This window comes from Tarenaya hassleriana, unplaced genomic scaffold, assembly GCF_000463585.1.
Source record: "Tarenaya hassleriana unplaced genomic scaffold, ASM46358v1 Cleome20, whole genome shotgun sequence".
Classification (NCBI taxonomy): domain Eukaryota; kingdom Viridiplantae; phylum Streptophyta; class Magnoliopsida; order Brassicales; family Cleomaceae; genus Tarenaya; species Tarenaya hassleriana.
The window spans coordinates 2028690-2041295 of NW_010965373.1; the positions used below are offsets into that span (position 1 = coordinate 2028690).

At 38.0% G+C, this 12606-nt stretch overlaps 4 protein-coding genes across 4 annotated transcripts; 2 read left to right on the forward strand and 2 right to left on the reverse strand.

Annotated features, from left to right (window-relative positions):
• The first annotated feature begins 284 nt into the window (after nucleotides 1–284).
• Nucleotides 285–2752, forward strand: LOC104814037 (tricyclene synthase, chloroplastic-like). The gene is made up of 7 exons (XM_010541881.1): nucleotides 285–515; nucleotides 679–940; nucleotides 1027–1438; nucleotides 1576–1794; nucleotides 1874–2012; nucleotides 2104–2352; nucleotides 2447–2752. The coding sequence occupies exons 1-7, from the start codon at nucleotides 285–287 to the stop codon at nucleotides 2750–2752; spliced, it is 1818 nt and encodes a 605-aa protein (XP_010540183.1).
• Nucleotides 2753–4186: 1434 nt separating this feature from the next.
• LOC104813831 (sugar transporter ERD6-like 6) lies at nucleotides 4187–8098 on the forward strand. The gene is made up of 18 exons (XM_010541601.2): nucleotides 4187–4677; nucleotides 4980–5042; nucleotides 5131–5220; nucleotides 5339–5398; nucleotides 5511–5576; nucleotides 5666–5731; nucleotides 5824–5899; nucleotides 6006–6070; nucleotides 6161–6253; nucleotides 6366–6446; nucleotides 6541–6625; nucleotides 6737–6783; nucleotides 6883–6945; nucleotides 7029–7088; nucleotides 7184–7249; nucleotides 7356–7415; nucleotides 7576–7690; nucleotides 7767–8098. The coding sequence occupies exons 1-18, from the start codon at nucleotides 4483–4485 to the stop codon at nucleotides 7877–7879; spliced, it is 1464 nt and encodes a 487-aa protein (XP_010539903.1). The 5' UTR covers nucleotides 4187–4482; the 3' UTR covers nucleotides 7880–8098.
• Nucleotides 8099–8337: 239 nt separating this feature from the next.
• LOC104813832 lies at nucleotides 8338–8844 on the reverse strand. The gene has a single exon (XM_010541602.2). It carries the CDS (start codon nucleotides 8815–8817, stop codon nucleotides 8569–8571), a length of 249 nt encoding a protein of 82 aa, XP_010539904.1. The 5' UTR covers nucleotides 8818–8844; the 3' UTR covers nucleotides 8338–8568.
• Nucleotides 8845–10263: 1419 nt separating this feature from the next.
• LOC104813833 (3-ketoacyl-CoA synthase 4) lies at nucleotides 10264–12329 on the reverse strand. The gene has a single exon (XM_010541603.2). The coding sequence runs from the start codon at nucleotides 11938–11940 to the stop codon at nucleotides 10396–10398; it is 1545 nt and encodes a 514-aa protein (XP_010539905.1). The 5' UTR covers nucleotides 11941–12329; the 3' UTR covers nucleotides 10264–10395.
• Between the last annotated feature and the right edge of the window lie 277 nt (nucleotides 12330–12606).

Below are 12606 nucleotides of genomic sequence, written 5' to 3' on the forward strand. Positions count from 1 at the left end.
TAAAAGAGAATTAAAAAAAAAAACATATATATATATACATACATAGATACAATCACTTATATATATATATAAATGCTTAATTATACAGTTACATGTACAAAATAGAAAATTCCTATATGCATGTGATTAGTCTAATAACATAAAATAGATATGGCATGCGATAAATATTTTGATTATAATATGAATAACATATATGGAAATCTCCTAATACACTATAAATACCGTTGGCTTGCTCATTCAGGATAACCAACTCGCAATCGCTATTGCATCTTTCATTCATACATATGGCTTTGCTTCAGCTCGGTTCATCTCTTGTTTGCTACAACAACGTCTTGCCAAAGACTTGGCGGCGGCCGGACACCATGAAACACCGCGCCCTGCCGCGGTTTATATGCTCAGCCGCCGATAAAACGGCTTCTCCTCAACAGTCCGTCGTCGTCACCCGTCGCTCCGCAAATTATCCGCCGTCATCTTGGGATCATAGTTATCTTCTATCCCTCGAGAATCAATACGCGGTATGTATTTCGATGAGTTTGAACTTTTATAACATAAAACTTTATATGTAGTTCTATTGCTATAAAAATGTGAAATCAATTATATATATATATATATATATATATATATATATATCCATATGGTAGCTATACATCCGTATGTTCAAACCAAAATATGATGCAGAAAGAAGGCAGAGTGAGAGAGAGAGTGAAAGTGTTGAAGGAAGAAGTGAGAAAGATGCTCGTCGAGACGGGGAATTCCAATGAGCAGCTAGAGCTCATCGACACTCTGCAAAGGCTCGGGATTTCGTATCACTTCGAGCACGAGATTGGGGATGTTCTGACGAAAATCCGCTACATGAACGACGTCGGAAAGAAACCAGATTTACACGCCACGGCGCTGAGATTCCGTCTCCTCAGACAACATGGTTTTAGCATCTCACAAGGTTATATTTACTGTCATAACAACAAAACAATTTCTGATACCAAAGAAAAAAATGTCCCTAATGTATATATATGGATACAATTGCAGATGTTTTCGACATTTTCAAGACAAGTTTGGATGATGATGACGATCTCAAAGGTCTCCTCTCCCTATACGAAGCTTCGTATTTATCGACGAAATCAGACAATAAACTGAAAGAAGCAAGATCTTATGCCAAGGATAGGCTAAGAGAATTTATAGAAAGAAGCTCAAATGATGATGATGATGATGATGATGATGATGATGATGATGATGATGAAACTCAGTCGTATATGAGGAAAATGGTGATCCATGCCCTTGAGATGCCGTACCATTGGAGAGTGAGAAGATTAGAGGCACATTGGTACATTAATGCGTATGGGACGAGACATGATGTGAACCCTCTCTTGCTTGAGTTCGCCAAGCTCGACTTCAACATGGTACAAGCTGTTCATCAACAAGACCTCAAGCATCTCTCCAGGTAAATAAAAATAAAATAAAATAAAATCTTATTATATATATATATATATATATATGTATGCATAATTTGAGTGTAATTAACGTCGTATCACTAGAATATTTTTGAATATATGTGTTGGTTCCTTCATATGCATGAAGCTGGTGGAAAGACACGGGGCTTGCGACACAACTTGATTTCATAAGAGATAGAATCACTGAGCACTTCTTCTGGGGCCTGGCTTTGGTCGATGAACCTCATCTTGGATACCACAGAAGGATATTGACTAGAGTGTTCACGTTCATGAGTACACTTGACGACATATATGACATCTACGGAACCGTTGACGAGCTCGAAATATTTACGGACGCTATCCACAAGTAAGTATTCATTACACCACCGACTATATAATATATATACACATATATTGTTCAATTAATTTATATATATGTTTTTCAGGTGGGATGTGAACCGTCTAGAAGAACTTCCTGAATATATGAGGTCGTGCTTTCTCGTTTTGTATAACAATATTAATGAGATCGGGTTTGAAGTTCTCAAAGATAAAACGGTCAACGTGATACCTTATCTAAAAGATGCGGTAAGTATTTGTTTCTGTAAACCCTAGGAACCGATTCGATACACATGTAATAAAAAAATGGTTATGTAATGGTTTTATTTTATTTTGACAGTGGGCAGGTTTTGTGACATGTTTATTAACCGAGGCGAAATGGCACAAGAACGGGGAGAAGCCAAGTCTCGACCAGTACATGGACAACACTATGATTCTTGCATCCGTAGTGTTACAACCCCTTTACTGTTCTCGTTATTCCGACAAGAACTCCGTTCCAATCTTAGACGCATCATCCGATAACTACCTATCCGTCATCCGCTCCTCCATGGTTGTTCTTCGTCTCGCCAACGATCTCGGGACTTCGTCGGTAAGTTTTCAAAGACGGGAACATAACTAATAAAAAGGTTAAATGATATATTACGAAGTAATGATCAATATATATAAATATATAACGTTTGTAGGAGGAGATGGCAAGAGGGGATACTCCGAAATCGATACAGTGTTACATGAGCGATACGGGGGCCGAAGAGGGGGAGGCACGCGAGCACATCCGGGGGATGATCGACGACGCGTGGGACGAACTCAACTACGAGAAAACCGCGAGAGAGACTACGCTCCCTCAGGGTTTCGTCGAAGTTGCGATGAATCTGGCACGTGCCTCGCAGTGCGTGTATCAGTACGGTGACGGACATGGCCATCCGGACGACGACAGCAAGATGGCTGACGATATCCGGTCCTTGTTTATCAACCAGCTTCCTCTTGATTAAATCTATTAAAGGGTACATGGGGAATGGGTTGTAATAATGATAAGCTTTTTATCTGTGTTCGTTTTCTATGTGAATTTCGGAATAAGTGACGTCATGATACGGTCCACCATATGCGTCGTGACTCCTTTTAATATAATTTCATATTTTTGTGTATGTGTGTTTTTTTTTAATTTGGAAATTAAATCTTATAACCGCAAATTTGATAATTTCGATTAATTCTCGATCCGGTCATTTCACTAGCTAGTATCTTGTTTTACACGGGAAATCAAACTCAATTATGATCTGAAAACTGGTTTTCCACAGATGATTGGCTCGGTTTTTGTAATTAAACCGAGTACATCAAAATGACTAATTTGCCCTTAGACCTTATAAACCGACTTAACAGCCTATTCCAAAAACGTCGCCGTTTGCATAAGTTCGGACTTTCTCCCTCGTTCTGTGTCTGTGATTCTCCCGCACGGGTGGAGGCATCTTGAATCTAAAATTATAAATTTTAAAATTCTTAATCTTAAACATTAGATTCTAAAATATAATCGCTTTAAAATTTAAGATTAGAGTTTACAAATATAAAAGCAAGTTAGAAGAGTTAAATGAGAAAAAAAAAGATTGAAAAGTGAATTAAAAACTATTAGATGGCGTAATAAAAATAACATCGAATTTTTACAGGTTAAAGACATAAAAGGATGTAGTATTTAATATTTATATACATAATTAGAAACGATAATGAATAGACAGATGATTGAAAATTTTGGCGGGACCCTGCAACGGTAACAAGTATGAATTGGCGAAGAAGCATTTTGCACGTGATGTACTGAAAACCAGACAAAAAGAAAAGACAATTTATAATACTCTATTGGTTTCAAGTGTATTGAATCAAAATATCCCCGAAGACGTGTTTGGTGTGACTTCTGTCTTCCTTTGCTGTCTTTCGCGGTTTCTGACCAAACATTTCTCGCACTTTTACTTTTTATTTTTACAAATTATATGGCCTATTATTTCGTGCATTTTTTAACTTTAAAATTTTAGTTTTTATTTTCTATTGCATTTTCTTGTTTTTCATACTTAGTTTTCTTTTCTTTCTTTATATTTTGTTCTTATTGTTCACCATGTAAAAGTTCGTACTATTTAGTATAAATATTGGATATTATGCAGAATAATTTTTAAATTTAATTCTTACTGCTTACTATAAACTTGTATAAATTTGGATGAAACTAAATTAACACATATTGACTACTTATATTAACTGTTGAGTACTATATGACCTCAAAGCGAAATAGATAAACTTATTATTTTTTTATTAAGTTTAAACTTCAAATTTTAATATTATGGTTAAAGTTCATCGATACTTTCCACATAAAAAAAACCAAAAAATCTATAAATTCCTATTTTTGGTTTACTGACACAACGGTGAGCTGGAACCTATGAAACCGTCCTCGTCTCCACGGCTATTGACAGCCATATTAAATAAAGCCCCAGAGAAGAAAAAAAATTAGTGAAGACGGGTTCGATAATCCGTTCGTGCCCGAGTTTCGCCATTAAAATTCTCGCAAACCCAATTCTCCAGATCCACAAAAGGCCAAATCTTTGACGAGATTCTTCGAAATTTTCACCCAAAATCTGCTAATTCCCATCACCCGAAAATCTTGAAAGCTTGTGTTTTTCTTTGAAAGATTTGAATATAAGAGCTCGTGTTCGTGTATTTAGGATCGTGTAGTTTTGTAATTGCAAAGATGAGTTTCAGAGATGATACGGAGGATGGGAGGAACGATCTTCGGAGACCGTTCTTACACACAGGGAGTTGGTACCGGATGGGTTCGATGCAATCTAGTATGTTGGGTTCGTCGCAAGTGATTCGAGACAGTTCAATCTCGGTCTTGGCATGCGTCTTGATCGTTGCCCTTGGCCCTATTCAATTCGGATTCACGGTAACAGATGGATAAAATCACATCCTTTAAGTGCTTTTTTTTTGGGTTATGTACGGAAATGTGAGATTTTTTTCATCTAAATATAAGGAAATGTTTGTAGGAGATTAATAATGCGAGGAGAATTTTATGATCCAGGGATGTTAATCGCATTCTATGTAATCGAGTGATATTTGAAATTTGTGTACTAACTTTGCTGAACAGAGGTTTTGGTATAGTGTGTGTCGTTAGGTTCAAGCAATCCAGAAGACGGAAAATGGGCATATTCTGATCTGTTTCTTTGAATTATATTTCATTTTATTCAGTGTGGGTACTCTTCTCCAACTCAAGCTGCCATCACCAAGGATCTCGGCTTGACGGTTTCCGAGGTGAAGATCTTGTCTAAATCTAGCATTCAGTGTTTTATTGTGCTTGGTTGATAGTTGATGATTTGGATTATCTTGTTCCATGTTTTAGTTCTCTGTGTTTGGTTCTCTGTCCAATGTGGGTGCCATGGTTGGGGCAATTGCCAGTGGTCAGATTGCAGAGTACATTGGTCGGAAAGGGGTATGGTTCTTTTGATGATTCTTGATTGCTCCCCTCTCGATAATGACTTCTAAAATGTCGGTTCTTTCTGTATCTTATATCGGACAATTGACATCGATGATTGTGTGTGAACTTGCAGTCTCTGATGATTGCTGCAATTCCTAATATCCTTGGCTGGCTTTCCATATCATTTGCAAGAGTGAGTTGTTTTTTATTTGTTCTTTGGTTTCTGTATCTGGTATTTGCTTAATTCAATTGATGCCTTGGCTTGAACATGTTGACCTACTCTCTAAGCCATCCGGGTTTTGTAGGATACTTCCTTTCTTTACATGGGACGGCTATTAGAAGGTTTTGGTGTGGGGATCATCTCTTACACGGTAATATGAAACTTGAATGGTCATTTGCTTCAGAAATTTTAATGGCGCAATGCCTGCATTATATTTATTTCTACTTTTCCTTGATTCAGGTGCCTGTATATATAGCTGAGATAGCTCCACAAAACTTGAGAGGTGGATTGGGTTCGGTTAACCAGGTCAAGCTTGTTTAGCCGTCTGTTCTTCTGTACATTATATGGGACAGTCTCTTTGTGTTTTGACTTGGAATGTTGAATGTTTTGTTTTATAGCTCTCTGTTACAATTGGAATTATGTTGGCTTATTTGCTCGGTCTCTTTGTTCCCTGGAGAATTCTTGCGGTTTTGGGTAAGTGTCACGATATTTGATTGAAGATGGATCAAAGCTGGAGTCTTTTTCTCCTTTACATTCTTTCGGATAACATGGATTTCATGGCTGTCATTGTTATTTTCAGGTGTGTTGCCATGTACAATATTGATACCAGGTCTCTTTTTCATTCCTGAATCTCCTCGGTGGCTGGTAAGACAGTTGAAAGCTCGCTGACTGTTCTGTAATTTAGCTCATTTGCCGGTTATCCTTTCTTAGCGATGCTTTGTTTCATAAATGTAGGCCAAAATGGGTTTCACAGACGATTTTGAGACTTCTTTGCAAGTTCTTCGAGGATTTGATGCCGACATTACCACTGAGGTCAATGAAATCAAGGTAAAATAGCACCCGAAAATGCTTTCTTATTGTATACAGACTCACAACCCAGTTGCTATATGTAATAAGGGAACATTATTCGAATTAAATTATCATTTTCTGCACTCTGCAGAGATCTGTAGCATCATCTAGCAAACGTTCTACAATCCGGTTTGTAGACCTCAAACGCAGAAGATACTATTTCCCCCTTATGGTACAACTCTTCAGACATCTGGAACTAATTCCTGTCTGGTCTGAGAAAGAATTCTCTTACGCTTCGTTTTTACTTTCGGATTATTGGGTTACAGGTTGGCATAGGGTTGCTTGTACTTCAACAACTTGGAGGAATTAACGGCGTCCTGTTCTATTCCAGTACAATTTTTGAGTCTGCAGGTAGACCCGAGACCTTAGAAAGTTCATTGAAGAGAGCAGAGATCTGTTGCATTTCTCTCGGTTTCATCTGCTTCTATCGATCTAAAACTACATTTTTCTTGTTCTGGATAGGGGTTACATCAAGTAATGTGGCTACATTCGGGGTCGGTGCTATTCAGGTATAGCTTCAACATAACTTAGCCTGGTGTTACCACCTGCAAGAATCTAAGGAAAATATTAGATGCAACTCTCACCTGTCTTTGGTTCTCACCAACCAGGTCATTGCCACTGCAGTAGCAACATGGTTGGTGGACAAGTCAGGACGTCGGCTTCTTCTTACAGTGAGTAAACAATAAGACTCATATCGTAAGATCCGTGAAGAAGAAATTGCTAAACCGATGGAATGGCTTCTGTCTGAATGCAGATATCTTCTGTTGGGATGACAATTAGCGTCGTTATCGTGGCGACGGCCTTCTATCTGAAGGTATTCTTTAACATCATCGCTTCCAGGCATCTATTTTGGAAAGAGATTACATTGCAAAGAAACCCTTCTCTCTTCTCTCACGTCTCCTTTTATAGGGCTTTGTATCAGCTGATTCCAACATGTACAGCATTCTGAGCATCTTGTCTGTAGTTGGAGTAGTGGTACGCTGTTGGTTCTTCCCGTTTACGTTTTCGTTTGTTATTATCGTTAACTTTTTCTTGCTGCAACTCGTGATATATGTTTGCCCGGCCGGCCATCTTTTTACAGGCTATGGTTGTTGCTTTCTCCTTGGGAATGGGACCGATTCCTTGGGTCATTATGTCTGAGGTACACCCGTATTCATTGAAATCGTTCCCCGTAACCTAACTTTGTTGCGTTTCTTGATGTTTGTTTCAGTGAAAACATCTCGAGGCAGTTAGAATGTTATGATATAAGAGTGATAATAACGCCAACCGAAAATGCATTTGCTGATACGCTGCCGAAACAGATCCTTCCGGTGAACATAAAGGGTCTGGCCGGAAGTATAGCAACGCTTGCCAACTGGTTTATCTCGTGGCTGATCACCATGACTGCGAACTTGCTCTTGGCCTGGAGCAGCGGAGGTTCATCCCTCTCTCTCTCTCTCTCTCTCTCTCTCTCTCTCTCTCTCTCTCGTGTTAAAGAGTTCTGTTTCCACAGGGACGTTTATGCTTTACGCGGTGGTATGCGCCTTCACGGTGGCGTTCGTGAGGCTGTGGGTGCCCGAGACGAAGGGGAAAACGCTCGAAGAAATCCAGGCATTGTTCAGATAATACAAAGGGCTTGTCTTTCGCCTTTCAAGAAACAAGAAGCAGAGAAATCTTGAGTCATATATGAATTGGCTTAGGACACATGCATCTCTTCTTCGTCTTAATTGTCTACCTTACGTGTTTTATGTTTTGTCTTCCATTCCATTGATAAATAAATTCAGAGGAAATGTGCTGATATCAATTTAATATATATATATAAAAAAAAAACTTTTGCAACGTATACTTTTATGTGCTGAGTCATCTAGAATACTTCTTACTTTATTGTTTATTATTAAATTTCAATGTTTACAACATTTTCATAAATAAATTTACGTAAATACCGATTTTCACGTATTTTATATTTATTTCTGTATCATACTCATATACTAATATTAAATTCTTTCTCCGATATGTTAATAATCCGTATGTACAAAGAGAATAACAAATTTCCATTATTATTCAGTAATTACCATAAGAATTAACCTATCGATAGAAAAACGAGGGCCAACTACATTTTCCTTTCCCCGATATTTTCTCCCGCATTCTATTGTATTTTATTGTATACATATTAATTAGATCTTATTCATTCCCCACTCGAAATAATGGATAAATTGAAATAACAAAATAAATAAATAACCGAGTCACCGGGTTCACCTAACCGGGACAACCACATCAAACCGGCTTCGTCCGTGCGAACCGCCGGTTTAGATTCACTAGTGACCAGGTCCGCTCGGGCTAGGACCCGAGGGCTTAATACTTCCGAGTGTATTCCTTTGATCCGCGAATCGATGCCCTTCCCCCGGACTCGGACCCGACTGCTTGATCGAACCGAGCGACAAACCGTCGAAAAAACCGACCATAAGCTTCTCTTCGGTTTGGCTAAGACCGAGGGGACGAGCCTCCACAAGAACCGAACCGATCAACATTAGGAAGAGAATCGAACCCATGAAGTTTTTCATCATCTTTTTTTTTTTTTTTCAGAAAGTATGTTTCTTGAAATGTTTTTGTATTTTGTGAAGTGGAGGAACTAGGAGTCGATATTTATAGTGTTGGCACGGCATACATACACACACACATATATATACAATACATGTATGTATATATGTAGAATTCAACAAAAGAAAACATGAGATTTTGAATTTGGATTCTTCATGGGAAACAACGTTGTTGTTGCGTGGGAGTTCTTGTTCTAAGTTTTGACTTTAAGTTGAATATTATTTACTAGTTCTTTTTTCTTTAAATACACCAACCAAGCCTCCTCACTCGCCATTTATTCCTTTTTTGTGTGTGTGTAGAAAAGTAATTGCCCAACTTTGAAGGGATAATCATATGTTATAAAACATTACCCTATTTTTCCTACGAGATACGTTGGTCGAATTTAGAATTTAATATATCGTGTTACCGAATTACACGTGTGCCAAAACTAAATTTCAATTTATGAACTTATGTTACCAAATTACACGTGTGCCAAAACAAACGTTTTTTCTCCGTAAACAACTTTGAATATATATACATATTCTCTACCATGGATTTTTTTCCCTCTGAAAACAATATGTATTTCTCTATCATGGATATGTATTGTGATAGAGAAAAAGATATGGATTTTTATTTATTTTATATGGTGAATATTTATGAGATTTTTAAGTGGGACTTCTGATATACTCCGTTTCAAAATATTTATAGTTTTAAATTCTTTTTCATTTTTTAAAATATTTGTCATTCTACATTTTCAATATATTTTTTTTCACAATAATTTCCAATTTTATCCCTATCAAATTATAATAAATTATTAATGATAACATTCTTTTTATCATTAGAAAAAGGTAAACGATGATTTTTTTTCTTTTTTATAAAAATATAAAATAATTTAAAATAACAATTATTTTGAAACGGAGGGAATATCTTTTACCGAATGGTCGTGAGATCCTCACAATAAATAAAAGGATTGCACGAGAGTTTAGTAGATACGAATATCGATAAATTATATATACCATTTACATGTGTTTTCGTGTCTGTATTTGCACTTAAAATATCAATCAATTAGTAACAATTAAACTAAATTCTGATTTAGGATTGTCTGCAATTTTATTTATATCTAAAAAATTATTAATATCCGTATGTCAAAAGATCCACAATTGCGGCTTATTCATCTGCATCCACAAAAACAGAAAACCCGAAATTCATAATTTTTCCGTGAAAATTTAGTCGCTTTTGGTTTAATCTGTACCAAAATATTTTAAATAATATATTTTCGGATTTTTAAAAATATTTATCTGGAAAAAAGATTTGGAAAAAACAATCACAAAATAAAATTCAACATTGATCCATTGTTGGTTTAGAGCTGTAAACCAATCAGAACTAATCATGTCCAAAAAAAAAAAAAAAAAAAAAGCAAAACAGAAAAGACAGAACAGAACAATGCAAGAGAAACCTAACAGCAATGGATGAGATCTGGAGTTTACAACATGGAAAAACAACACTGCAAATTCAGATTTCCGACAGAGAGAGAGAGGATCTAATAGAAAACCATCCTCTAAATCCTAGAAATTTAATGCCACTGGATAATTATGAATGCAATCTTCCCAGGCGCTGTTCTTTGACGGCTTTACGTTCCTTAGCGCTTCCCAGACCGCACTGTTGCATTTGAAGCCGCTCCCGAAAGCAATCTGCCAGACCCGGTTTCCTCTGCGCATCCTCCCCTTCGCCTCCGTATAAGCCAACTCGTACCATATTGAACTCGATGATGTGTTTCCGAATCTGTGGAGAGTCATCCTCGACGCCTCAACATGAACCGGTAAAAGCTGCAGATTCTTCTCTAACTCGTCTATCACAGCTCTCCCGCCCGCATGGATACAGAAATGGTCGAATGCCAGTTTGAAATCCGGGATATAGGGCTTGACCTTTCCCTTAGAAAGCTTCTTCATGATCAGAGTGACAAAGAACAGGAGCTGTTCGCTTATCGGGAGAACAAGGGGACCTAACGTAGTGATGTTGGTCTTGAGGGTTTCACCTGCAATAGCCATTAGATCTTTGGACAGGGAGACACCGGTTCTTCCAGTGTCGTCCTGTTCTTGGTAAACACAGCGGAAGGCCTTGTCATCGGCTCCACGATGGGTTCTCACCACATGGACAAGCTGGTACTTGGCCCGTCTTCTGTCCCGTGACTTGTTAGAGAGCAAAACAGCCGAACCCCCAACTCGAAACAAGCAATTCGGTATCAGCATTGCCTTCTTATTGCCAAAATACCAGTTCTGGGTAATGTTTTCGGTACTGACAACAACTGCATAAGTGTTCCTATGGACCTGCAACAAGTCTTTGGCAAGATCAACCGCTATAATACCTGCACTGCAACCCATTCCACCCAGATTGAAGCTCCTGATATTGCCTCTCAACTTGTACTTATTCACAATCATTGCGGACAATGAAGGTGTTGGGTTAAACAAACTACAATTCACGACAAGAATACCGATGTCCTTAGGATTCACATTTGTGTTGCTGAAAAGGTTATCCAAAGCACCAAACATGACTTGTTCGGCTTCCTCTCTTGCAGCCGCCATTGACGGCCTCGGAGGAATGCAATGCATTGCCTCAGGAACATAAGTCTCTTCTCCTAAACCAGAACGCTCAAGAATCTTCCGCTGAAATTCAAGCGCAGACTCTTCGAAATCACCGGTGAGCCTTGAATGTTCCATGAACCGATTAAACGGAGCTTTGAGATGATCGGGAGGGCGATAACAGGAGTAATCAACCAAGTAAACGGGTCTTGGTCGGGTCATGACATAAACAGTCAAACCGAACACCAAAATCGCAGAACAGATTATAATACTAACGAGATTGTACTGAAGATGAACCCAAAGCTGCCGGAGATCATCTGGGTTCATCTGAGAGGCTTCGACGGAGATAACAACGATCAAAGGGAACAAACACAGGGCCAACAGATTCGAGATTAAATAATGATAACCCAATTTCACGTACTTGAGATTCACGCTCTGGAGAAAATCCGGCAACCTCCGAGTCTGTCGGATCTGAACTCCGACCGAACCGCCGCCACCACCGCCGTTTCGTGATTCGCCGCCACCATCCATTGCGACTGGTCAACAGTCGAATAAACTGACAAAAATCGTGTCGCAGCCTCTGAATGTTTATCGAAAACGAGAAGATCACAAAAATATATCCCCTGTTTTTAATTATTTTCCCGATCTGAAAAGGACCATGAAAGCGACAACGATGACCCACAAAAACCCAGCGTTTGAAACTAAGAAAAGATGCGGAATTTATGAAACCCAGGAACCAAATTGTCAGAAGAAAAATAGGGTTAGTTTTGAATTTGTGAGGAACACGAGAGACGGAGGGAACACATGGAATTGAGAGGCAAAATTGAGTTGGGTTTCGAAGGATTCCTGAAGAAATCAAAAAGATTTTTTTTTTTAAAAATTTTGAAATGCTTTTTTTTTTCCTGGTAAGGTGTTCTCTGTAGGGGTTGGGGGGAAGGGTCCACGTTTTGAAACGAATCTTTGCCAAAGCACAGCAAAAGAGGACCGTCAACCATGAGGGGGCATGAGCTGTTTTCTTTTCCTTTTAATTATAATTTTTTTATTACTGAAAAATATAATCCTTTTTATTGGTAAAATTTATAGTTATACTGAAAGAGAATATTTTTGTAAGGCAATATCACGAAAATATAAGAAAAAGATAACATGATAAGGAAAATATATTTATTTTTTATTTTAAAAGGATTTTTTTACAAATGA

Excerpts from the sequence above, each read along its gene's own strand:
- LOC104814037 (XM_010541881.1), top strand. The coding sequence starts at position 285 with ATGGCTTTGCTTCAGCTCGGTTCATCTCTTGTTTGCTACAACAACGTC. Across the intron at positions 941-1,026 it reads TGGTTTTAGCATCTCACAAG|ATGTTTTCGACATTTTCAAG; the intron begins GTTATATTTACT and ends ATACAATTGCAG. Across the intron at positions 1,439-1,575 it reads GACCTCAAGCATCTCTCCAG|CTGGTGGAAAGACACGGGGC; the intron begins GTAAATAAAAAT and ends ATATGCATGAAG.
- LOC104813831 (XM_010541601.2), top strand. The coding sequence starts at position 4,483 with ATGAGTTTCAGAGATGATACGGAGGATGGGAGGAACGATCTTCGGAGA. Across the intron at positions 6,254-6,365 it reads CTGAGGTCAATGAAATCAAG|AGATCTGTAGCATCATCTAG; the intron begins GTAAAATAGCAC and ends TGCACTCTGCAG. Across the intron at positions 7,089-7,183 it reads CGACGGCCTTCTATCTGAAG|GGCTTTGTATCAGCTGATTC; the intron begins GTATTCTTTAAC and ends CTCCTTTTATAG.
- LOC104813832 (XM_010541602.2), bottom strand. The coding sequence starts at position 8,817 with ATGATGAAAAACTTCATGGGTTCGATTCTCTTCCTAATGTTGATCGGT.
- LOC104813833 (XM_010541603.2), bottom strand. The coding sequence starts at position 11,940 with ATGGATGGTGGCGGCGAATCACGAAACGGCGGTGGTGGCGGCGGTTCG.